General features: G+C 47.3%; 2 protein-coding genes across 3 annotated transcripts in view; one reads left to right on the top strand and one right to left on the bottom strand.

Moving 5' to 3' along the window:
* Window positions 1–1,874: 1,874 nt before the first annotated feature.
* On the bottom strand, window positions 1,875–6,317 carry LOC129058027 (translation initiation factor IF-2). Its single transcript, XM_054549493.2, has 2 exons — window positions 6,061–6,317; window positions 1,875–5,881 (listed from the first exon to the last, which is right to left on the bottom strand). The coding sequence occupies exons 1-2, from the start codon at window positions 6,315–6,317 to the stop codon at window positions 5,191–5,193; spliced, it is 948 nt and encodes a 315-aa protein (XP_054405468.1). The 3' UTR covers window positions 1,875–5,190.
* The window catches only part of ARID1A (AT-rich interaction domain 1A), an 88,092-nt gene continuing 69,001 nt past the window's right edge, over window positions 5,916–25,006 (top strand). Inside the window, exon 1 of one of the 2 annotated variants that reach the window (XM_024249900.3) lies at window positions 5,916–7,443. In XM_024249900.3, the coding sequence (XP_024105668.2) occupies window positions 6,316–7,443 (1,128 nt within the window). In that variant the 5' untranslated portion in view covers window positions 5,916–6,315. The remainder of the gene's footprint in view (window positions 7,444–25,006) is intronic. The other variant, XM_009233312.4, reaches the window with a different exon arrangement.

The raw sequence follows: 25,006 nt of genomic DNA, 5'->3' as shown, positions 1-25,006 counted from the left end.
CCTCAAGTGATCTGCCAGCCTCGGCTTCCCGTGTTGTTTTTAAATGACTTGTTGGATAGGCTTGATGAAGTGTGCTGGATTATTTCCTCCATTGTCTCCCGTTCTCTCCCTCCCACAGCAAGACTAGAAGAGCAACAACACACTTGTATACAGGTCTCTAGTAGTCTTTTTGGAGGGGTAGGCCAATAAGAACCAACCTGCTGGTCCCTACCCCCAAGCCCTCTGGTGACTTCTGAATCCAATTTCAATATTGTTAAATTTCAGGGAAGAAAGTGATAATGTGGAAAAGTGCCAAAACTCAGTCTGATTTTTCCTGGCAGCTTTCCCTTGGTGTCATTGGAAAGTTCTGCATTTCACTGGAGTGGAGTGCCACACTGCTACTATGACTATAGTAGTCACTCCCATGCCTGACTTTTTTGTTTGGTCCATTTTATCTTTGGGAATAGGCATTTTCTGTAGGGATAGATGGGTTTAAACCCTATTAAAGCTAGTCAGAATGTTTTTCATTAGGGGCCACTCAATTCCTGTCTTATACCTAATAGATTTCTTTGGATTTTCTTTGATTCTTATACAAAAACACCCAGTATCATCACGCTGGAGGATTCTCTTGAGGTGGTTGCTTTGCAGAGAACAGACAGCACATTTGCTTTTTTAGCCACCTATCCTATTTCATAGGACTGCATGCCTGCCTCCCTCCATTTTGTCTGTGCTTACACTGTTTTTTCCTTTTCTTTCCAACTCTTCTACAGAACTTGTGTTGGAACAAAAGACTCCATTCCAGATCCATTCCAGAGTTGCATGAGAAACTTCCCCACTGACTCTTTTTCCTAACTCAGTAAAATGGCAGGGTAAGAAAGCTTTATGCAGGCAAGGGCTGAAAGAAATCTCCACCTAGAATACAGTGTTTGATTTTTCCTTCTGATTTTTTTGTCAACTCTCAAAAACTTCCCTTATAATCATTTTATATGTGTGAAATTTCCCTAGGTTGGTTTTAAAGAACAAAACAAAACAAAAGCAGCCTACATTGGTTTAACATGGGAAGTCCAAGATAACAGACTTTTCCTGTTCCTGGGCAATAGCCTTCTGTGCTAAGATTGGTGACCTTACCTTGGTAATATTGTTGGTGCTTAGCCTTCCGGATCTAAAAACAGCTTAGTGTAATAAGTACCAAGCACAAAATTGTTAAGTTTCTCTTTTGATTGACTATGAAGAGGCTATCAAGCTTTTTTTAATTTTGTTTTGTTTTTTGTTTTTTGAGATGGAGTCTCCCTTTGTTGCCCAGGCTGGAGTGCAGTGGCGACATCTCAGCTCACTGCAACCTCTCCCTCCTGGGTTCAACCGATTCTCCTGCCTCAGCCTCCCAAGTGGCTGGGATTACAGGCGGGTGCCACCACGCCCAGCTAAGTTTTTGTATTTTCAGTAGAAACGGGGTTTCACCTTGTTAGCCAGGATGGTCTCGATCTCCTGACCTCGTTATCCGCCCGCCTTGGCCTCCCAAAGTGCTGGGATTACAGGCGTGAGCCACCACGCCCGGCTCAAGGTTCTTTCAGTAGGTTTTTCATACAGTATTTTTTGTATTAGTTGGTGAATACAAATCTTCAATGAGCTCAGCAGAAATAAGAAATCCAAATTCCTGATCTGCCCAGTGGTTTTATAAAACCCCAGTCCTGTTTTTTTGTTTTTTAAGAAAATATTAGTAGTAGCTTTACTCAGTCTTTTCCACAAAAATAAGCTTACTGGTCAGCAAGCTCACCAGTGAGACTGGTGAGTGAGGCTGTACTTAGGAGAATATGAAAGCCTTGGTATCTTTTTCCTCATATTAGACTGGCCCTGGTGTTATTTTTGTTTGAAACCTGCCACAAGCCAGACCAGCCTGGACTTTTACTTATTTTATTTTTTATTTTAGTTTTGGGGGAGGTGGTGGTGAGGGTAATTTTTAATTTATATTGAGACAAAATAAGCTGGTTGACTTACGCCTGAGGCTGTTTTTTTCACAGCTACTTTGAGGAAAATAAAGTCTCATTCAGAAATTAACATTTCTCAAAATGTGTTCCTTATTCTGAAATACAAATGACCCCGAATTGCTTAAGAGTTTGAGATGAGTGGGGAAAAGATCTAGAAAAGCATTTATTGTATGCCCACCAAGTTTGAGGCCTCCTGGTTTGCTCCTTTGGGATTCTAGGTCCTTGGCAGGCACAGTTTTACCGCGAAGAGCTGTTGAACGCCATTCCGAGTTCATTCCATTTTTCTCCGTGTGTGGATCCAGTTCGTATTTTACAGCTCCCGTATGGGAGCCGGTAACATAATGAATTGCCTTGACTCTCGCTTCAATCCACTTTCCTCGCTTAATATGCAGCCCAAAGTTTTGCAGCTCGCTGTCAGATGGTAGTGCTAGACTTTCACACCGATCCCAAAGCCTCCGCAGGGGCTGTTTCTTAACACGGAGTTACAAACTTTAAGAACAGACAGCTCCAGACGGAAATCCACGCCAGGCTTTGAACTCTGCTTCTGGCTTCCGTCAACTGACATAGTTGCCCTTTTGCTCAAACTCGCAGCTCCAGTTCGCACTCGAGAGAGCTCTGCTGGGTGTCTGCTGCTGTGCCGCGGCGGGAACGTGTGGGGGCAACAACCTGGCGCTCCAGCAATTCTCCACGCCTTAGTTAGGAACCTAAGCAAACCTTCACTAGGGTCCCTGGGCTTAAGCCGACTTCTCCCACAAGGATCGGGTGGAGGAAAGAGCCGAGCCCGATCTTCTGTTTGTTGAGTTTTGTATTTCAGACATTTAGGAGAAGCAAATTGCGAGAAGAAGGGCTGTCTTCCCTGCAAACGTTTCCCTCTCCTAGCAAACCCTCCAGGCCTCGGTTCCACATTTTGCAGTTGACTCTCTGGATTTTAATAGGTTGTTCCCTCGTCCTCGGGCCCAATCCATGCACACTGTACAGCCGGATAAAATGGGAGCACATCCTCTGCCATTTTCAGCCGGTTTGTCCTGGCAGCCCTGCCCCCTTCCTTGGCTGCTCTGCCGCTGGAGTTAATACGCCCAGAAACTCCGCCTGATCCTCCAGGCCGCAGATCCAGTCCGCGTTTGCTAAGTGCTGTGCGGTCGGGGACGGCGATAAGAACTCTCCAGTGAGGGAGAGCTAGCGAGACTTTAGTCCGGTTTCCATGTCAACGATTCAGTCCATATTTGCCATCAGGCTGTTGGCCGAGGCGCTTTCGCGAGGGTAGCGCTGTCCTAGTCCTAGTTCTCCAATCTGCGCCGGGATTCCTGAGCTACCTGGGTGTGGGGTTAAAAGGCAGGGGCCGTGGGGGAGAAAACTCCACCGAAGGGAGGACCCACTGCCCCTAGCCGGGGTCTCGCTGCTAGGGCCAGCCACGTGCCCAGCTCCTCCCCTCCCCCCTTTTCCCGTTGCCACTGCCCCTAGGGAAAACTGATGGGCCAGTTTCTAAAAAAGTTCCCTCAGCCCAACAGTTCCTGGGACTGTGGTGTGGGGCTCTAAAGGTAAAAGTGGAAGAGAACCCTAGTGAATTAAAAAAAAAAAAAAAAAAGTAGAGAAATTCCACATTATCTCCTCCAACCTAGGTGGATAGATTTTTGTGCACTTTACCTTATTGCTAGAGAAAAATGGTGACTGTTTTCAAAACAGCTTGCCCACGTGTAGGGAAGGAGATTTTTGGCGCTTTCCATATTCACAGTCATTGAAGAAAGGGGATGAGGGCTTTCTTTGGAGAGAAATCCATTCTAGCTTCCAGATTTTCACTGGCCTCCAGGTTTCCCATTACACCCCAGCTCTGAGGAAAATGGCAGAGTAATTGCATGTAAAAAAATCCTCATTTGTGTGCAGGACTCAGGACTGTTTGCCAGCTCAGGGGCAGTTGATTAAATAGCCAAGCTCTATTTATGAGGCAGCCTATAATTTGGTTTCTAGGACCTAATGCACCGGGGAGAGTTGTTGCCCCTGAGGACTGTGAGTGAAAAGAGGGCACTGGCCCATACCAGTCAGTCGGATCTTCTTGGTAGGCCGGTTTGGTTCTTGGCTTGAGGCTGGGGGAGGGGAGAAAAATAAAACTGTCGGATTTTTTTTTTTTTTTAATCTCATCACTCTTAGATTAACAGGAAGGTTTTGCCTTTTTGGTGTAGGATGCACTAAGTTTTCTTGGGGAGAGAAATGAGTTCAGGCTTTGGAATTATTTATAGTGACCAGGGACATTGCCAGCACTCTCGGGTCCTACATAATCTAAGATAATGGTCCTGTGGCCATGAAGTCTCCCTTTACAAAATCTAAGGGAGAAAAGAGATCCTGGTGTCTAGGAACACTGGCCTGGGCCTTTCCCAAGGCAGCCTTGGGTCTGGTGAGGAGCTGGAATCCCCTCTGGCTTTTGTAGCCTGTCATATCAGAACATTCCAAGTCAGCCTGAGGAAGAAAAGGCTGCTGCTGGGATTTGGTGGGGCCTGTAGATCAAGAGAACACTGGAACTTTCTGTGTATGTCGATCTTTTCAGATAAACCTGGCCTTCTACCCAACTCCAGCTCAATCGGGGTCTCTTAGAATGTAATGGTAAACTTTAAACAATCTTTATGCTACAGGATAGAAAACAAATCTGAGAAGCATCCATTTTCTGCATCTCTCTTCTGTAATGGTTTGAACACTCAGGTTCCTGCAGTCCCTGGAGCCTCTTCTGTGGGTTTTCAGTATTAGAAGCTACTGTCTTTGTAGACTGGGGCTACTGGTCATTGTAGGCTAAGTTTTCTTAAGAGGGAGTGAGAAACGGGGTTTAGGTTCTCCTGCTGGGTAACTGTTCTATGCTCCTAAAGCAACTTCAGTGGCCTCCATTTTAAGTTAGTGGTGAGATGATCAGTTTTGACTTCAAATCCATTTTGATATTCTGATCCCATTGTTGAATGTGCTCACAACTTGACTTTTTATTTTTTTTTAAGGCAAGTAGACCGAAGGCAGCTTTGGTGACTCCACTTCTTTTTAAAGTCACCCTCCTCTGCCCTCTGACTTTAAGTGACAGGCAGTTCCCTCCCCTCTCTTTCAATTCTGTAAAATGGGGATAATCCGGACCTCATGCCCCCAGAGCCTTGTAAGGACCGGCTAATGAAGGCAGGCGAGTGGGAAACGAATTGTCTGAACAATGATCAGTCATTCCTTCGGGCTTGCAAAGAGGGCAAAAAAGGCTGGGTCTTTAGTGGGGTCCGTAGAAGGCTTTGAAGACGAAAAGTGCTGTAGAGGTGCTAAGCAGCAGCCAACGGACCGGGCCCGCTGCCAGGGGGTCAGGGCTGGGCCGAGGCGGCCGCGGTCTCAGGCTCTGGCCAATTTTGCAGCCGCGGGTAAAGTTCACGCTGCCCGCTCCCCTCGGTACGGTCGGGAGGGGACAGACCTGGATAGGGACGCCGGGAGGGAGGCGGCGCAGGCTCCATAGATGCGCGGGCTCCGGGCCGGGTTTTCTCCGAAGCCTTCGGCGGCGGCGCTGCCTAGCGAAAGCGGCTGAGGGCCCGCCGCCGCCGCGGCTTGTTCTCTCCCCTCCTCCTTTGTGAGGGGAAGGGAGCGAGTCCGTTCCACGGCCTGCGCCCGCTCCGCTCTCCACTCCGGGTTTGCCAGGCGGCCGCGACGGCGCTGGGTAAAATGGCAGTGCTGAGCCTCGTGTCGGAGTGAGAGGGACTCGGAGGAGAGTGGGGCGCTCTAGCCGCTCAGTCCGGCCGACCGCTTGCTCGCCCGCCCGCTGCCGCGCAGCAGCCTCGACCCAAGCCGCGGCTGGCGAGGGGAGGCAGGGCGCCCGGCTCGGCCCGTGCTGTGACTCTGGCTCCCGGCGCCCCGGCTGCTGCCGCGCGCCCTCCAGCCCGCCCGTCCCGGGTCCCCCTCCCCCCGCTCCCTCCCTCCCTCCCCGCCCCCTCCCCCTCGCCTCCCTCCCTCCCTCCCTCCTCCTTTCTCCGGCAGCAGAAAGCGGAGAGTCACAGCGGGGCCAGGCCCTGGGGAGCGGAGCCTCCACCGCCCCCCTCATTCCCAGGCAAGGGCTTGGGGGGAATGAGCCGGGAGAGCCGGGTCCCGAGCCTACAGAGCCGGGAGCAGCTGAGCCGCCGGCGCCTCGGCCGCCGCCGCCTCCTCCTCCTCCGCCGCCGCCGCCAGCCCGGAGCCTGAGCCGGCGGGGCGGGGGGGAGAGGAGCGAGCGCAGCGCAGCAGCGGAGCCCCGCGAGGCCCGCCCGGGCGGGTGGGGAGGGCAGCCCGGGGGACTCGGCCCCGGGGCGGGGTGGGAGGGGGGGAGAAGACGAAGACAGGGCCGGGTCTCTCCGCGGACGAGACAGCGGGGATCATGGCCGCGCAGGTCGCCCCCGCCGCCGCCAGCAGCCTGGGCAACCCGCCGCCGCCGCCGCCCTCGGAGCTGAAGAAAGCCGAGCAGCAGCAGCGGGAGGAGGCGGGGGGCGAGGCGGCGGCGGCGGCAGCGGCCGAGCGCGGGGAAATGAAGGCAGCCGCCGGGCAGGAAAGCGAGGGCCCCGCCGTGGGGCCGCCGCAGCCGCTGGGAAAGGAGCTGCAGGACGGGGCCGAGAGCAATGGGGGTGGCGGCGGCGGCGGAGCCGGCGGGCCCGGCGCGGAGCCGGACCTGAAGAACTCGAACGGGAACGCGGGCCCTAGGCCCGCCCTGAACAATAACCTCACGGAGCCGCCCGGCGGCGGCGGTGGCGGCAGCAGCGATGGGGTGGGGGCGCCTCCTCACTCAGCCGCGGCCGCCTTGCCGCCCCCAGCCTACGGCTTCGGGCAACCCTACGGCCGGAGCCCGTCTGCCGCCGCCGCCGCCGCGGCCGCCGTCTTCCACCAACAACATGGCGGACAACAAAGCCCTGGCCTGGCAGCGCTGCAGAGCGGCGGCGGCGGGGGCCTGGAGCCCTACGCGGGGCCCCAGCAGAACTCTCACGACCACGGCTTCCCCAACCACCAGTACAACTCCTACTACCCCAACCGCAGCGCCTACCCCCCGCCTGCCCCGGCCTACGCGCTGAGCTCCCCGAGAGGTGGCACTCCGGGCTCCGGCGCGGCGGCGGCTGCCGGCTCCAAGCCGCCTCCCTCCTCCAGCGCCTCCGCCTCCTCGTCTTCGTCCTTCGCTCAGCAGCGCTTCGGGGCCATGGGGGGAGGCGGCCCCTCCGCGGCCGGCGGGGGAACTCCCCAGCCCACCGCCACCCCCACCCTCAACCAACTGCTCACGTCGCCCAGCTCGGCCCGGGGCTACCAGGGCTACCCCGGGGGCGACTACGGTGGCGGGCCCCAGGACGGGGGCGCCGGCAAGGGCCCGGCGGACATGGCCTCGCAGTGTTGGGGGGCTGCGGCGGCGGCAGCGGCGGCGGCGGCGGCCGCCTCGGGAGGGGCCCAACAAAGGAGCCACCACGCGCCCATCAGCCCCGGGAGCAGCGGCGGCGGGGGGCAGCCGCTCGCCCGGACCCCTCAGGTACACAGCTGAGTGGGGAGGGGGCTGGGGCGAGCGTGGTCCTGGGGGTGGTTGGCGGCTGCGGTGAGCGGGCCACAGCCTTGGGCTCCCCTCAGTCCTGGGCCCCCACTGCTGGGGAGCTGCCATTGTCTGGTTCTTCTCTCTTAAAATGGCTGCCTGTCTGCCTTCCTCTCCTTCCCTTTTTCAGCCTTTGTGTCGGGCTTTCCCAGAGGTGTCTGCTCCTCTTTTTCCTCTCCCCTGGTCCCTTCGAACTCCAGGGGTCTTGATGGGGGTGCGGGGCAGAGTGTGCGGGGAAGGGCCTGTCCGGGGGTGAGGGGGTGCTGGGGGCTCAGGTTAGGAGTGTAGGCAGTGGTAGGAGCCCAGGAGTTGAATGAACGTTTCTTTGCTCACCTGCCGCTCCTCTCCGTCTCCCGGCCTTCCTCTGGGCCGCCCCCCATCTGTGCTTTCAAAGAGGGCCCCTGGAGCTCGAGGGGACCTCGAGGGGAGGGCAGGGGACTGCTTGGGAGCTGCTAGAGGCCGGCTGCGGTTCACCTAGGGCAGCCCGGGCCATCTCCTGTCTTAGGCTCCGCCGGCCCAGTGGCCTGGGCTTCTCCCTGGAAGTGCTGGTAAACAGCTGAGTGATTGGAGTAGTAAGTGCAGATTGCTTTGGTTTGGGATTTGAATTATGGAGGTAAAATCCTTCTGTCAAAGCCAGGAGACAGTTGGTCTTAGGTTGACATCCTATCTGTGATCTGATTGGCTCCCCATCTCCTGCTCTTGGCCATTTATAATTGCCTCTGATGTAATGGTACAACAATCCTGATGAGCTCATAAACTTTTACACTCTGCTTTTCTGCCAGTGATAACCCAAACCATCGCTGCCACTATCTGCCTTTTATTCCAGAGCTGAAATTGGCTGTGACCTTGAGGAGGGAGGTTTAAGTAGCAATACTGTATCAGCAGGAGCAAAGCCTCAGACAGCCTGCCCTTGTTACATTGTGCCCGAAACAAAAGAGGAGGCAATGGCATTTTGCTTGTACCTTGGATTTATTTTGCTTGTTATGTTTTATGCAGCCTGAAATGAATTCTGTGTTGTCAGAACAGTAGCTGAGTTTTTTCTCTACAATGGGTTTGCTGTTTGTTTTGGTTTTGTGACTTTCCTGGTGGTATAAATGACTTCTTTGATGGCTCTGAAGATGCATTTGTCTTGATTAATTTTGACACTGGTTGCTTTGCAGAATTGAAATGATTTTACTGGGCTTTTTATTGAGTGGCAAATGTGGGATCTTTATGGGGGGGGAGAAAACAGTTTTTGTTATTTTTTTTCAGAACTGGGAGCTTTCTGGGGAATTTTATATTAGGTTCAAGCGTTCTGTTTTAAGGAAGACTGGCCTCATTCTTTGTTTACATGTTGAATCTTGTTAACACTTTCTTTTGTTAATTGAACTTTAGAATAGCAGCTTAATTTGAAGGGAAGCTGGTGTCTTTCATGATCTTGAGGGACTTTCTCCTAAAGGCTTGGTTTGGTGAAATTGTTTTTTCCTGGAATAACAAAAAGTCTGGTTTTCTGTTTTGTCATCAGTCATTTTAGAGCTTTGAAATAGAGACTGGCCAGTTTATTCCTTTGCATTTTAATGTACGTTCCACTTTTTTTCTTGTCTTCCAAGATATGAAGATATGACCTAGAATGACACTTAAGATTTGCTTAGAAATTGCAACTTCTAAGTACCTTTTTATACTATTCTATCTTGTTTTATTTTATTGCTTTTCTTCCATCTTCATCATGCTCTGTCAGCAGTGCTTTTGGTCAGGGATGTTGAGTATTCTGTGGAGTCATACATGTTTTCAAAGAGGGGGAAGCTCCGTTCATCCCCTCCCAAACCCCTTGCGCTTTTGTGCGAGGAGGAAATTTTGTTCACTTACTAGCTGTATTCCCAGCCCATCCTAGAGCTACTTTACTACTCTTCCTTTGAGCTGGGTATTTTGAAATTAGCAGTGTTAGATGGTGGGCTTGGAGCTCTGTGCCTTGATTCTACATCTTCCATGATGTTCTGCATCTGGACAAGAAATAGGGAAATGTTACATTGTTTTTCTAGTGTTTGGAGGAAAAGTTTTGTCTTAAAAGACAGCATCATCTTGTCTGTGGGTCATCCTATAGTCTGAACCTCTTTCTCCTCATTCCCCTTGTTTTGTTTGGTTTTGGCTGAAAATTTTACTTTTCTTGAAAACTATTAGAATAAGTCACTTGGGGTAGTAAGTCAGGGTTCATTTAAAAGCAAAATTGATTTGAATTCTGCTGGTTTGGAAATATTTAGTCAAAGTTTTTAAAGAAAAAGCGAACTCTTTTGGTGTAATGATTTCTGTTTTTCAATCATTAAATTATGGAACTCTCTCTGTGTAGATGAGAGGAGAATAGATACAGTCCCTGTTTGGAAGCCTGTCTGTGCTGCCTTTGGATGAATTTTCTGATCTCTCTTATTATCACTAGACCCACACAACATAGATTCCTAATTAATTTCAGCTCAGTTGTCTACTCCCCAGAGACCCAGGGAATGGGCTGGTGAGCATTCAGTTGTGTAAGAGACAGTGCAGCTTCCAGTTTTGTGGACTGCTTCAGGTGTGTGGTAGTAGTCTAGGTGAGGGTTGTAGGTTCAGACTTTGTTCTGAATTTCTCTTTGCCACTTGATAAACCTCTTTTCAGACCATGATGCTCTACTCTTGAACATTCTTAAATTAAAAAGTCTTGCTCTGTCCCCATCTTTCCCTGGCCCAGTCTTAGATTAAGAATATTTTGCGGAGACTTAATTAACACAGCTAAGGTGATAACGTTTTCATTTGACTCTGTGCTTATGAAATAAAGATTAGGTAAGTGTGTGTATTGTGGCTATGTCTTTTTCACAGGACCTGGGAAGATCTCAGACAAACTTTTACTTTATTCCTTTTCATAAGTAGTGTATCTCAAGTGTTGAATCCCGGTACTGATGAAATAGTTTTAGGTTACTTACACACATGAAGTTGATTTAAGGCTTTTTATTGGGACGCTTTTTAGCAATAATACTTTGAAAGTAGTACCAGTTTACCAAGGTAAAAAATAAAATACAATAAATAGTCCAGGAACAAGTTGGATTTGATTGTAGAAGTTTGGTTGTTAGTTTCTACTATGGAAACATCAAATGATATTTCTGACTCCTGGGAAACAGATACAGGAATCCTAGATTTATTATGGGAATGCCTACTGGCAGAAATTCTAGGCTGGCTGAAATACAGGACTCTTGGAGCTCTCTCAAGTAGGAGGGACCAGGAAAACCATACTGAGATGGCACTTTAGTTGTGGGGGTTTCATGTTTCTCTACTGTTCATGAGAGAACTGGGGTGATGAGGATTGAGATGGTGGTGTGAGAACAGAGAAAGCAGCCAGGACCAGGTTTGACTTCTTGTGTATTGGGCCCTGTGAGGACTTTTTAGGTTCCTTTCTTTCTGTGTGACATGAGTAACCATGACAAGCAGCACCTGCTGAAACAGGATGTCTTGGATTGCATTAAACATTAATATGTTGGATTGACTCCTGTGGGTGTAATGTCTACAGTAGGCCTTTTGCAAGAGGTTAGTGAACTTTTTTAAAATATGGGAATAGGCTAACAAAGTAATGGGCAGGGCCCTTTCCTGTTCTCGCCCCTCAAAAGGTTGTATTGATTGGCTTCAACTCTCAAAATTCTAGAAGCAACTGAAGCTTGTAAATATGGTAAAAATGTGGTATTCAAATATATTGGCACCGAGTAGTTCTTTTCTGCCAGTGAGCTGTAATACCTGGGGCTCGAATGGAGTCCTGATTCCTGTGGCTTTTATCTCTGGGTTTTTCGTTGTTTAGATTGGTCATTATCATTACTGACGCACACTTAAGTTGTTATTACTGATGCATACTTGAGTTGTGTGTTGCATTAGTGGTAAAGAGCACAGGACTCACAACAGGAGGAGGAAGGAGGAGGCTTAGGTTCCACATACAGCTCCAGATTAAGCTGTGTGACCCTGGGCAGGTCATTTGCTTTCTCTATTTTTCATTTTCTCCCTCATCAATAAAATGAAGTTGGTCTGCATGACCTTCTCACTCTAAGATGCTACACATCTGTGCTTCCATAGCTGGCTTGTTATGAAGGCAGCTTTCTGTACATAAATCAGGGGTCTTGAGACCATCTTTCTTCCCCTGGGCTGAAGGAACTCAAAGCTATTTTCTCCTGGGATTCACAGGAACAAGCTCTGAACAGTTGGGTGCCATTGTGGTCTGTGGACCTTTACAGAAAAACCTCTACCAGACGGTTGCCTTGAAACTGTTAATCTGTTTGTCATTAGTCATTCCACCTGGCTGGTAGTTTTAAAACACTAAATAGTCGTTGGAAAGTTAGGTAGATTTCATTAAAGCAAGACTTGAAAAATAGTTGCTTCAGGATCCCCAGGAGGCTTTTGCACTTGGGGTTGGGGTGAGGAATGGATATTCATAAGTTCAGTGTTAATATTCTGCTGCTTTTGGGGTAGGGCTAGGGAGAGAGAGGGAGCATTAAGCTCTCCAGACTCCTGGTGTTTGGGCAGGTCTAGGTCTGGTTTGGGCAGTTGGTTGTAATCTGAGTGCCTGGACTTGCCCTGTAAGTTTTGCTGAGAGAGAAGCAAAAGTTCCTGAGACTGGAAGAGGAAAAGCTGTGTTTCAGGGTCAATTTCATACATGCATTTGTTGTTTCTCATAGCTGTGGTTTTAAAAACTACATGGTGTGCTTTGCACGTGGTCCTGGAAATGCTATTCTTTCTCTTCTCCAGCACACCTGAATTTCCATTCTTTCTCTTCCTGGCTTAGTAGTTTAGAAGTGTAATTTAGGTATATTAGAGGAAGGAAGCTTCCCTTTATAAAGGAGGGAAAAAGGTAGAGGAAACAGTGTTTGATAATTCTGTGCTTGACACAGCATCTTCTATCGTCTCTGAAGGAACCAAATGTTTCAGAGCTTTGTGTAAATACTTGCTGAGCTGTCAATATGTACCCAGGAGGTTTCTGTAGTAAGATGTAAACTGTTCTATAGAATGTTTGACAGTCAAATTAATAAACAGTTTTCAAGCAAAGATAATGCTAGCCTCCTCATGTGGTGGAGTAAAATAACATTGGGGAAAAAGATTTGGGGATAGGAAAAGGGTAGTGCTGGGGGGCAGTGAGTGTGGAGATAAGAAGTGATCTAAAAAAAAATTGAAGTGGAAAGATGCTGCCCTGGCCGTGAAACCTCTGTGGCCCTGGCTGCATGCTAAGTTCAGGGCATGTGGTATCCTGTTAAAGTCAATTGCAGTTTCATAGTGAAAATAGAAGTTTGGAAAGAAGATCCTAACTGTCAATAGTAAGGTAAGTATTACCCCAGACACTTGGCTTATGAGACTTTGAGGTTTAAAAGGTAGCTTGGTGAGATTATTTTTGGCTTGAGTTTGCATTTCTGGAATATTAGAAAGGAGAAAAAAGATACTGCAGCTTGAGTGTCATCTTTATCCTCAGTTTTGCTGTTGTGCTTGGGATTATAAGTCTGCTACCCAATGGCCTGGGTTTATTTATAGTTTTTACTGGACTTCTGTGCATCACTTATGATAAAATTAATATGCCTTTATACCCTATTCCTGGGTCAGTACAAAGTCCAAATGTTTGGGGACTCACTACATCTTACTTGAAGGATTATGTGAGCAGATACAGTCTTTGTTTTTGAAATTGCCATTTTAGGATTAAAAACATATCTGGGTTCCTTCAGTGACACGTTCTTTTTATGGAAGAAGAAGAAGAATCTATGAATATTTTAGCTGTCTGTCTGTGGTCCTCTTCTTTGGTAGCCTTGTGAGATGACCAGATTTGCCTTCTCAGAATGTCTTTTTTAACTAGATTCATTGACTCTGACACCAGTTTTCTTTATAAGAAGTGTTTTTTAGACCAGAGTCCTGGAAGTGCCCTTTTGACTTAGCTGTTTATATAGTAGCAGGGAATATGAATGTAATTATGGTCCTGACTATGATTTTTAGGTTCAGCTAACTTACTACCAAAGGCTATCAGCTTGTTTCAATACAAAACACAAAAACTTGGATTGGCACTGACATAGGTTGCTTACTATTGCATGGTCCTTTCCCAGTATGTTGGTAGTGAGGGTATTAGGAACTTCAGACTTATTGCTGAGAGCATTGTTTCTAAGTCAGAGAGATCTGGAAATTCCAATGGGGATGGGAAATAGCCCTGTGTGATTACACCAGCTAGGTACTAGGAAGAGATTTAAAAGGTAGAAACAATATCTCCTTCAGAGGCATTTAGTTTTCTTAGGAAAGCATGCTTATGTGCACACATCTGGAAAACTTGAAAAGCAAGGTTTCATAAATGGATATAGACCACATTAAATATGTGAGCTGAAGGAATTAGAGGAAAAGGTTCAATCAGTTTGGCAGGGTTAACCTGGGACAGCTTTTCACAGGCTTTTTTTGTGAAGCTAAATGTTCAAGAAACTTAGAATACTAATTTGCCTTTTCGTAATGCTATTCTTAAGTTCCATGGGCTTGATAGAATCCACATTGCACATCCATCTCTAGACCAGTAGTTGTCTCAGTGTTCCAATGACTTTGAGAATTTGGACTCTAACCATAAAACTCCCTGAAAGAGTGGTTCCAGGGTCTTAGTGGTTCTTGTGGTCAGGTAGAGCCTTTGGTACAGACTGTTAAGTTCTTGGCTAGTTTAGGGGCACTTTTCTAGCAAATTTGGATTTGGAAGGTCATGTCACCTTCAGAGTTGTGTGCCCTGGACAGCTCTGTAGTAATGGTGGTTCAACTTTGTTGGTGAGTCTGGACCTTTTCTGTCTTGGCAGAGTTAGTTGACCTGTCTTAAAGCAAGAGCCATGAAGTACCTGTTAGGACTCTTAGGCTGCTATTTCTGAAGAGCTGGGAGCTGTGCTCAAGTCAAGTTGCTTGTGTTAGACCTTATATTGAGGTTGATGGGTTAGGTAAGCCTGCACATATGCAGTCTGCCCATTTATTCATAGAAATGGCCTTTAATACTGTTTTTGGCCAGGTGCGGTAGCTCACACCTGTAATCCCAGCACTTTGGGAGGCCAAGGTGGGAGGATTGCCCAAGCCCAGGACCAGCCTTGGGACCAGGCTATTAACATAGGGAGACCCCATCTTTACAAGACACAAAAATTGCTGAATGTGGTGGTACGTGCCTGTAGTCCCAGTTTACTTAGAAAGCTGAGGCAGGAGGATCGCTTGAGCCCAGGAGGTTGAGGCTGTCGTAAGCCATGATTACACCAGTGCACTCCAGCCTGGGCAATGGAGCCAAGACCTTGTCTCAAAAAAAAAAAAAACAAAATTTGTTTTTTATTAGATTACTATGGCCAAGCAGCTAACAAATGCTGCTCACCAATGCTTAATCCTTGTGGAGCCTCTGGAATATAGTGATTTTGGTTTCTTTACCTGCTGGTCGATCTGTGGTTGGGCCTTGTCACTTCACTGGTCAGGGATCATCAGTGGATGCTTAACAGCTGAAGATGCATGGCGTGTCCAGTGCCAGGCCACTATAATGCTTCTGCCTGGAGAAGGATTGGTTACACTGCTCCAGTACAGAAGTACTGCAGTCTTTTTTTTTTTTGAGATGGAGTCTTACTGTGTCACCCAGACTGGAGTACAGTGGTGCAATCTTGGCTCACTGCAACCTCTGCCTCCCAGGTTCAAGTGATTCTCATGCCTCAGCCTCCTGAGTAGCTGAGATTATAGGCTTCCACCACCATGCCCGGCTAATTTTTGTATTTTTAGTAGATGTGGGGTTTCATCATGTTGGCCAGGCTGGTCTTGAACTCCCAACCTCGGGTGATCCACCCACCTTGGCCTTCCAAAGTGCTGGAATTACAGGTGTGAGCCACCACGCCTGGCCTTTTTTTTTGTTTTTTTTTCTTCCCCCTCAAATAATAGTCCATGACCTGCTGAAAGTACTGGAGTCTTGGATAAACATTCTAGTTTAGAAATACTGCTTCCACTTTTTTTGCCTTGCCATTTTGGCATTTTGCAAAAGTGGGTTTTCAGTTACTCAGAATTGGGCACCATAGTTAACCTATGGATTACAGGTATTTAGGGGCTTGAACTCTGATCATTCCCAGGTTTTAGAGGAATCCAAGTTCGGGTGAATATTGACTTAATAGCCTTGAGTATTCTTCCTGAAATTATCCCTCCTCTCCATTTAAATGGATGAAATTAGTTTTTTACTGAATGTGAAGGGACATCTGAATGAACTTCTGTTTGTTTTTGTTAGTCACTTGTGCATAGCTGGAGTATTATCTTGGGACAGGTTGAGTCTTTATTTCCCAGTGGCTTCTGCATTTTCTAAGGGTGGACTGGAATGGGAAGAAGTCTAATGCCAAGAATGCATTCCAACATGCTGCAGAGTAGGAAATTTGATCCCTAAAATGTTGACTTAGTGTTGGTTATGGTACATATTAGAAATCACCCAGTAATCCAGGACAGATTTTTGTCATCCTCCAGGAAGTTATGTTGATATAAATACCAAGGGGCTTTGGGTACTGAGCTAAGTGCTCTGCAGGCCCAAAGCGCTGCTTGAATTGCTACCCATACGAAGAGGAAATGTGCCATGTGCCTTTTTTTTCTCTCTTTTGCATTTGGGCTTCCTTATGGCTTTGTTGCTTTTATGTTCCCAAGTCTGCAAAGTTAGATATTAGACTTCCTCCTCCCTTGGCACTGGCACATTCATGATTTTCCATGGCTCATCACTAGCAGCCAAGATTTTTGTATGCTTTTCTCTCTTAAACTTGTTCGTTTTCAGCTTGCTTGTTTATAGGCATCTCTGTTAAAAGGAACCCTTCTTTCCCCTTAAGATCTAGCACCAGGGGAGCTTGGGGGTTGGTGGTATATCAGTCAATTAAAAGCCCATTTGGTGTGTGCTTGGTGTTTTTATTTTGCCTCATGTTTTCTTTGAGGTCACAACGTGCTTGCCGGGCATGAGTGCCTTTGGGCCCAGCTGTTTACTCTCAACTGCCGTGTACTTTGACTTTAAGAAAAGTGCGATTTCAGCCACGTGGTAGAGGGATTAAAGGCCACATAGTGTTGGATGCTTCCTTTTGGAGGAAACAGATATATCTTTGGGCTCTTCTTGCCCAGTGATTTCTCCTGTCTGGGGTAGGCATTGTTGCTTTCTGTTGTCCTTAGAGAACAGGGCAGAAATGCTGGGAATTGGTTTATTACTGTGTCTCTTTGGCAAATATGTATGTCTTTTTTTTTTGCCCTTTGGACAACATTCTGTTCTGGTCCTAAGGTGTTGGAGTTCACAGGTTGACCTAGTGTTATGTGAAATTCTTGGTAATTTAGGTTTGGATAACTGGCTTTTAGTCTCCAGATTTCTAACATTTTGCTTGTTTAGGAATTTAGGCTGCTAAAGAGAACCATATTACAAAGCTTTTGGGGAACAATTCTGTAGGTAGTTTATCTGTTCTTGGGTCACAGATCCTCAACAGGATCCTGACTTTTTTTTTTTTTTTTTAGACGGAGTCTTGCTCTGTCGCCCAGGCTGGAGTGCAGTGCAGTGGTGGGATTTCAGCTCACTGCAGTCTCCGCCTCCTGGGTTCAAGGGGTTCTCCTGCCTCAGCCTCCTGAGTAGCTGGGACTACAGGCATGCGCCACCACGGCTGGCTAATTTTTTTTTTTTTTTTTTTTGAGATGGAGTCTTGTTCTGTCACCCAGGCTGGAGTCCAGTGGTGTGATCTCGGCTCACTGCAACCTCCGTCTCCCAGGTTCAAGTGATTCTCCTGCCATAGCCTCCTGAGTAGCTGGGACTACAGGCGCCTTCCACCACGCCCTGCTGATTTTTGTATTTTTAGTAGAGATGGGGTTTCACCGTGTTGGCCAGGCTGGTCTGAAACTCCTGACCTCGTGATCTACCCACCTCGGCCTCCCAAAGTGCTGGGATTACAGGCATAAGCCACCACGCCCGGCCTAATTTTTGTATTTTTAGTAGAGATGGGGTTTCACCATGTTGGCCAGGCTAGTCTCGAACTCCTGACCTCAGGTGATCCGCTGGCCTTGGTCTCCCAAAGTGCTGGGAATACAGGCATGAGCCACTGTGCCTGGCAAGGATCCTGACTTTCAAATGATGGCCACCATGCATTTGAGTACTTATTATGTGCTAAGCATTATGCTTAGTCCCCTTGATGAATTTCCTAATTTAATCTTCAAAACTGTATAGGAGGTGGGTTCTACTATTAATCTTCCTACTTTACAAATGAGGAAATAGAGTAAGATAAGAAATTTGCCGTAGGGGAAATAGCTGGTAGAAGGTAGAGTTGGGTTTGTCTGACAAGGTAGACAAGGTTTGTCTGACTCTTCAAAGGTATTACACTCTAAAATACTAATTTTGCTTCTCCAAAATAGATTACTCAGGCACCAAGATTGTTTAGGACATTATTTTTACAATAGCCTGAAACTCTTAAATGGGGTGAAAGACTGAAAAGCCATTAGTTACAATTTGACATCGTGCCTAGAGCTCTGTCCTGTCAGTCCCTTCCATCCCTTCCATTTAGGGTTTTGTTGTTTTGGACTTCTGATGAATGGCCATGGCACTTGGTTTATAGCTGCCTCGTGATTCCATTGGTGAGAACTGGCAGCATGTGGTCCTCTGGTCCCCGGTCCTCTCTTTCTCAGGAGGGATCTTTGGGGTTGAGAGTGAGATTCAGGCTTTAAGATACAGTCCTTCACTTTTTTTTTTTTTTTTTTTTTGAGACGGAGTCTTGCACTGTCGCCCAGGCTGGATTGCAGTGGCGTGATCCCGGCTCACTGTAACCTCTGCCTCCTGGGTTCAAGTGATTCTTCTGCCTCAGCCTCCTGAGTAGCTGGGATTACAGGCGCCCGCCACCATGCCCAGGTAATTTTTTGTATTTTTAGTAGAGATGGGGTTTCACTGTGTTGGTCAGGCTGGTCCTGAACTCCTGACCTTGTGATCCACCCGCCTCGGCCTCCCAAAGTGCTGGGATTACAGGTGCGAGCCACCGCACCCAGCCAGAGTCTTTCACTTTGATCTGAGTGAAAGTGACTTGAATTATGGAAATATATGCAGAGTGATATTACTTTTCCAGAAACTTGGAGCACTTGCTGAAGAGGCAGGCATTATTGTCTTTTTTTTTTTTTTTTTTTTTTTTTGAGACGGAGTCTTCGCTCTGTCGCCCAGGCTGGAGTGCAGTGGTGCGATCTTGGCCCACTGCAAGCTCCGTCTCCTGGGTTCACGCCATTCTCCTGCCTCAGCCTCCCGAGTAGCCTGGGACTACAGGCGCCCACCACCACACCCGGCTAATTTTTTTGTATTTTTAGTAGAGATGGGGTTTCACCATGTTAGCCAGGATGGTCTTGATCTGCTGATCTCGTGATCCGCCCGCCTCAGCCTCCCAAAGTGCTGGGATTACAGGTGTGAGCCACCGTGCCCAGCGGATTATTGTCTTAATTTGCCACTTGGGGGAAATGAACACATAAAGTTGAGTGCCACATACAAAGTTTCATAGCAGAGTCATCTCTAAAACCTAGGTTTAAAGTTCTTTTAGGGCAGTATGACTTTAGGTAAGTCACTTCTCTGAATTTGTATTCTCAACTATATAATGAGTAAAAATATCTACCTTGAAGCTATAGTAAATATTAGATATGTGAAAGTACTTATCCGTTTATCAAATACAATTCTAACATGACTCCTGATTGGTCAATCCCACAACTATCTCTCCCACTCTCCAACCGTCCTTTTCAGAAGCAAGCCTTCAGGAAAGTTGATACCACTATTCCCACCTTCCTCCTGTGCATCCACCAGTGTACCTCACATTCTCCTCCCCTGCACCCAGCACCCCTGGAATGCTACCACCCTGCTCCAGCCAGGAGGCCAGAAGGGTGATGTAGGAAGATCGCAGCACTACCATGGAAGTTCTCGACAGCACCCCCCACCCAGGACCCCAGGTTCCCACTGGCCCTGCTTCTCAATTCAGGAGAGAGAGAATTGAGTGGTTAAAGCTAGTATTGGTCTTTACCGAATTCAAAATTTTCCCTAGTTTTTAGCTACATCTGAGTTATTGTAATGCTTTTTTTTTTGCTAAAATTTGTTTAGAGAAAGGGTCTTTCTGTGTTTTCCAGGCTGGAGTGCAGTGGCTATCCACAGGCACGATCATAGCCCACTCTCAAACTCCTGACCTCAAGCAATCTTCCTTCCTCAGCCTCCCAAGTAGCTGAGCTACAAGCACGTGTCACTATGCCAGCTATCAGAACTAGCTTGCTTGCTTTTTTTTTTTTTTTTTTTTTTTTTTTTTGGAGACAGAGTCTTGCTCTGTCGGCCAGGCTGAAGTGCAGTGGTATGATCTAGCTCACTGCAAACTCCGCCTCCTGGGCTCAAGCAATTCTCCTACCTCAGCCTCCCGAGTAGCTGGGATTACAGGCGTGTGCCACCACGCCTGGCTAATTTTTGTATTTTTAGTAGAGACGGGGTTTCACCACGTTGGCCAGGCTGGCCTTGAACTCCTGACCTCAGGTAATCCCTCCACCTCAGCCCCCTAAAGTGCTGGGATGACAGACGTGAGCCACCGCACCCGGCCTATCAGTGCTTTAAAACACACACACAGGCTGGGTGCGGTGGCTCATGCCTGCCATCCCAGCACTTTGAGAGGCCAAGGCGGGCGGATCACAAGGTCAAGAGATCGAGACCATCCTGGCCAACATGGTGAAACCCCGTCTCTATTAATAGTACAAAAATTAGCTAGGCGTGGTGGCGGATGCCTGTAGTCCCAGCTACTTGGGAGATTGAGGCGGGAGAATAGCTTGAACCTGGGAAGCAGAGGTTGCAGTGAGCCGAGATCACACTACTGCACTCCAGCCTGGGCGACAGAGCGAGACGCCATCTCAAAAAATAAAATAACACACACACACACACACACACAGAGCGAGACGCCATCTCAAAAAATAAAATCACTCACACACACACAGAGCGAGACGCCATCTCAAAAAATAAAATCACTCACACACACACACACCCACCACCTGTTGTTCCAGCGCGCGCACACACACACACACACACACACGCACACACACACACACACACACACACACACACACACACACACACACACACACACACACACACACACACACACACACCATCTGTTGTTCCAGCTTGAGAAGTGGATTAGTGCAGTGGTTCTCACTGTGGTCCCTAGCCACCATCATCAGCATTACTAGGTCCTGTTAAGAAGCACAGACCCTTGGCCAGTCGTACCGAATCCAAAACTCTGGCAATATGTTCTAACAAGTCCTCTAGGCCATTCTGATGAATACTGAAGTTTGAGAACTACTAGATTTATACATTTACACTCAACTGGGCTGCACAGTATATCCAAATTACCTGAGGGGCTGCTTCTAAATTATACCATAGATTGATGTTTTATGTATGTGTGCCCTCCTATGAAAAAAGTATTACTGAATGGAGAAAAGGTTAAAATGCTTGAGGCTAGGGGAGTGTGTTAGTTTGCTTGGACTGCTATCACAAAATACCATAGACGAGGTGGCTTAAACAACAAATATTTACTTCTTGAAGTCCCGGAGGGTGAGAAGTCCAAGATCAAAATGCTGGCAGATCGGGTTCTTGGTGACAGTCATCTTCCTGGCATGTAGGCAACTGTCTTCTGTCTTCTTGCCAGTCTACCACCCCAATTAGTGCCCTCTTAGCCTCTTATGTCTCTTGCTGTTCTTTTTTTTTTTTGAGACTCGCTTTGTCACCCAGGCTGGAGTGCAGTGGTACAATCTCAGCTCATTGCAACCTCTGCCTGCCAGGTTCAAGCAATTCTCCTGCCTCAGCCTCTCGAGTAGCTGGGATTACAGGTCCACGCCACCATGCCCGGCTAATTTTATTCATTTATTTATATATATATTTTTAGTAGAGACGAGATTTCACCATGTTGGCCATGCTAGTCTCAAACTCCTGACCTCAAGCCATTTGTCCACCTCAGCCTCCCAAAGTGTTGGGATTACAGACGTGAGCCAGCGCCCCTGGCTTTTGCTCTTATAAGGGCACTAAGCCCATCATGGGGGCACACCCTCATGACTTAATCTAACCCTAATTACCTCCCAAAGGCCCCACCTCCTATTAATAATACTGTAACATTGGAGGTTAGGGCTTCAACATTAATTTCAGGGTTTCATAAACATTCAGCCAGTAACAGGAGAAGAAAGAAAATACTTTTGAGATGGACCTTTACTATGCAGTGATAAGTTCTAGTCACAAAACATGTCTGCTTGTTTATAGGACTTGGGGGCTCCCTGCCTTCCATTTCTCTTTCTCTTAGTTCTTTGGCAATATGGCATGAAGATAATCTGGACCTGTGGTCCTGGGATTTTGATGAAGGTGGGAAAGGTATTTTAAGATCTTGACTGGCAGGGCATGGTGGCTCATGCCTGTAATCCAAGCACTTTGGGATGGTGAGCTGGGCAGATTGCTTGAGCCCAGGAGTTCGAGACCAGCCTGAGCAACATGGCAAAACCCTATCTCTACAAAAACAAAAAAATCAGCCAGGCATGGTGATGCGCGCTTGTAGTCTCAGCTACTTGGGGGCTGAGATGGGATGATCACTTGAGCAAGGAAGGCTGAGGCTGCAGTGAGCCATGATGGCACCACTGCCCTCCAGCCTAGGTGACACAGCAAGACCCTGTCTATATATAGAAAAAAAAAAAGGATCTTGACTATGGTGGTCTCCAAGTATGGCCAATACAGTACACTTTTCCAAGAAAGTGATTCTTGAAAATGCCACTTAAAGGTCAGTGTTGGAGCACTAATTAAATGCCATGATGTCCCTTTTGCCTGTGATGGCTGCCTGATCTCAGAACAGGGCATTGGGTGATTTGGTGTTCTCACAGTAAGCCTTTATTGACCTCTCTCCCTCACCCCCTACTGCTTAGTGGCCAGTCTGAGTTTTGCTGTGAATTCCTTTCCTTGTGTCTCTTCTTGTGAAGTTTTAGTAAATAAACCCTCTAAGTAGGCTGAGAGCAGTGGCTCACACTTGTAATCCCTGTACTTTGTGAGGCTGAGATGAGAAGATTGCTTGAGCCCAGGAGTTCGAGACCAGCCTCGGCAACATAGCAAGACCTTGTCTCTATTAAAAGATATTTTTAAAAATTAGCTGGGCCTGGTGGCATGCACCTATTTCCCAGTTACTTGAGAGGCTGAGGCAGGAGGATCACTTGAGCCCAGGAGTTAATTGGAGGCTGCAGTGAGACCTGATTGTGCTATTGGACTACATACAGCCTGGGCAACAGAGCAAGACCCTGTCTCAAAATAAAAATAAATCCTCTAAGTAGATTCCTGAACAAGCCACCTCATCTCTGCAGTGAATGAGGACTCTCTGAGGGGTAGACATTTGAGCCAAGACCTGTCTCCGGTTGTATAACTTAATGAATAAGGATTGTGCTGGGCACAGATGTGGGAGTTACAGAAGTGGTCAGGTGATGAATATTAACAGTTTGAAGACCAAGTGAAGGACCAGTGTTCTAATTCATTTGGACTTTCTGAACACCTTATGTGGTTTCTCTGTCCTTCCCATTAAAAACAAGTATTCTGCTACCAGGCCTCTTTTCCCTCCTGCCTGAGAAGCATAGCTGTGATCACTGGGACCTAGCTGCAATGAAGGCAGTAGTTTCCAGGAGGAGACTACAGTTTGATCTGTGATTTCATATTTGTATGTACAGATGAATACTTTAGTAAGGAATCTTATGTTTGTGTGTGTGTGCATGTGTGTTTTAAACTCTGTCACTTTTAAGCTTTATTTTCTCTGTTCTTGGATTTTTCTTTTTTCCTTTTTCATTTTCTCCTTTGATGTCTAACTCTGCGTTAGTAGAATGCAGAGCACATGGAAACTCCAGTAACTTCACCACACCAGAGCTGGTAAAATGGAGATACAACATACACCAGTTTCAGACTAACATCATTTTGGTGAAGATGGATTTTTTTTTTTTTTTTTTTGGTAGAGTCTTGCTTTGTTGCGCAGGCTGGAGTGCAATGGCGTGATCTTGGCTCTCTGCAACTTCCACTTCCTGGGTTCAAGCGATTCTCTTGCCCCAGCCTCCTGAGTAGCTGGGACTACAGGCGCCTACCACCACACCTGGCTATTTTTTTGTATTTTTAGTAGAGACAGGGTTTCACCATGTTGGTCAGGCTGGTCTCGAACTCCTGACCTCAAGTCATCTGCCTGCCTCAGCCTCCCAGAGTGCTGGGATTACAGGCGTGCGCCCAACCGGTGAAGATTTTTAGTATCTGCTTTCCTTTTTTGGAAAAGCCTGGCTAACTAGAGGCAGGAAATGTCTATGTCTGATTAACTAATAAGTTCCTAAATGGTCTCTACCTCTTCTCATTTCCCACTTTATTGTCTTTGGTCTGGAGACAGATTCCTTCATTTGTTTTTGGGGTTCTGTTGACCCAGGACAGATTTGTAACATTGTTTTTCTTTACAGTTTGTGATTTCAATCCTCTGCTTTCCCAGTGCCACTTTGAACTGGCTTCTTTAAAACTCCAACATAAAACCTCAAGTGACCAATATGTGGTCTCATTATGGTATTTTGGGTTAAAATGAAATTAAGATAGCTGGGCTCACCCAGCCAAACACATTCACCAAAGGGAAATTTCGAGGTATCATAGACTGCGAAGGGGGTAGGGAAAAAGAGAGTTAAATGTTGGCTAGTTTAGAATGCCAAGTGTCCATCCCAGCTTGGTTATACTGGCCAGAGATGGCAAAGAATAGAGACAATAAGCTTCTGAAAAGACAACTGGTGACTGGTATGGCCCTGTATACTCCTGAGATAAATCATGAAGTGAGGGTCTCCTGTACATACTTGTATAGTTTGTATAGACTGGTGTAGATGAGGTTGGTATGTACCAGCATACTTTTGGAACTTTGAGAAGAACTATAGGATTTGTAGTACTCTGGTTTTCCATCCAGGGAATTGCTGACCTTAAAACCTGAGGATTTGGATGCATCTATAATCTTTTTTTTGTTCTGTTCTGTTTTGTTTTGTTTTGAGACGGAGTCTCGTTCTGTTGCCCAGGCTGGAGTGTAGTGGCGCAATCTTGGCTCACCACAGTCTCCGCCTCCTGGGTTCAAGCGATTCTCCTGCCTCAGCCCAGCCTCCCAAGTAGCTGAGACTACAGGCGTGTCACCATGCTGGGCTAATTTTTGTATTTTTAGTACAGATGGGGTTTCACTATGTCGGCCAGGCTGGTCTCAAACTCCTGACCTCATGATCCACCTGCCTCTGCCTCCCAAAGTGCTGGGATGACAGGCATGAGCCACCGCGCCGCATCTATAATCTTAATAAGGTTGACTATTCCCTGGGCCGTTCTTTAACTTATTTAATTGTGCCTGCTATAGTTCAGAGTGGACTTAGGGGGACCTAGTGAAAGACTGGTATTTTGGGGAAGTAGTCCAAGGCAGCCCTAGGAATTAATGAAATAAACAGTGGCATTGCTGCTGCTGCTTGGTGTTTTTATCAACATACAGTACTTGATTGGATTGATGTAGAAGCA

Source organism: Pongo abelii, chromosome 1 (genome assembly GCF_028885655.2).
Source record: "Pongo abelii isolate AG06213 chromosome 1, NHGRI_mPonAbe1-v2.0_pri, whole genome shotgun sequence".
Classification (NCBI taxonomy): domain Eukaryota; kingdom Metazoa; phylum Chordata; class Mammalia; order Primates; family Hominidae; genus Pongo; species Pongo abelii.
Note: the sequence above shows the minus strand (reverse complement) of the source record. Positions and strands in the feature narration are given on the sequence as shown.

Excerpts from the sequence above, each read along its gene's own strand:
- LOC129058027 (XM_054549493.2), bottom strand. The coding sequence starts at position 6,317 with ATGATCCCCGCTGTCTCGTCCGCGGAGAGACCCGGCCCTGTCTTCGTC. Across the intron at positions 5,882-6,060 it reads GCTCAGCTGCTCCCGGCTCT|GGAGGGAGCGGGGGGAGGGG; the intron begins GTAGGCTCGGGA and ends GCGGGGAGGGAG.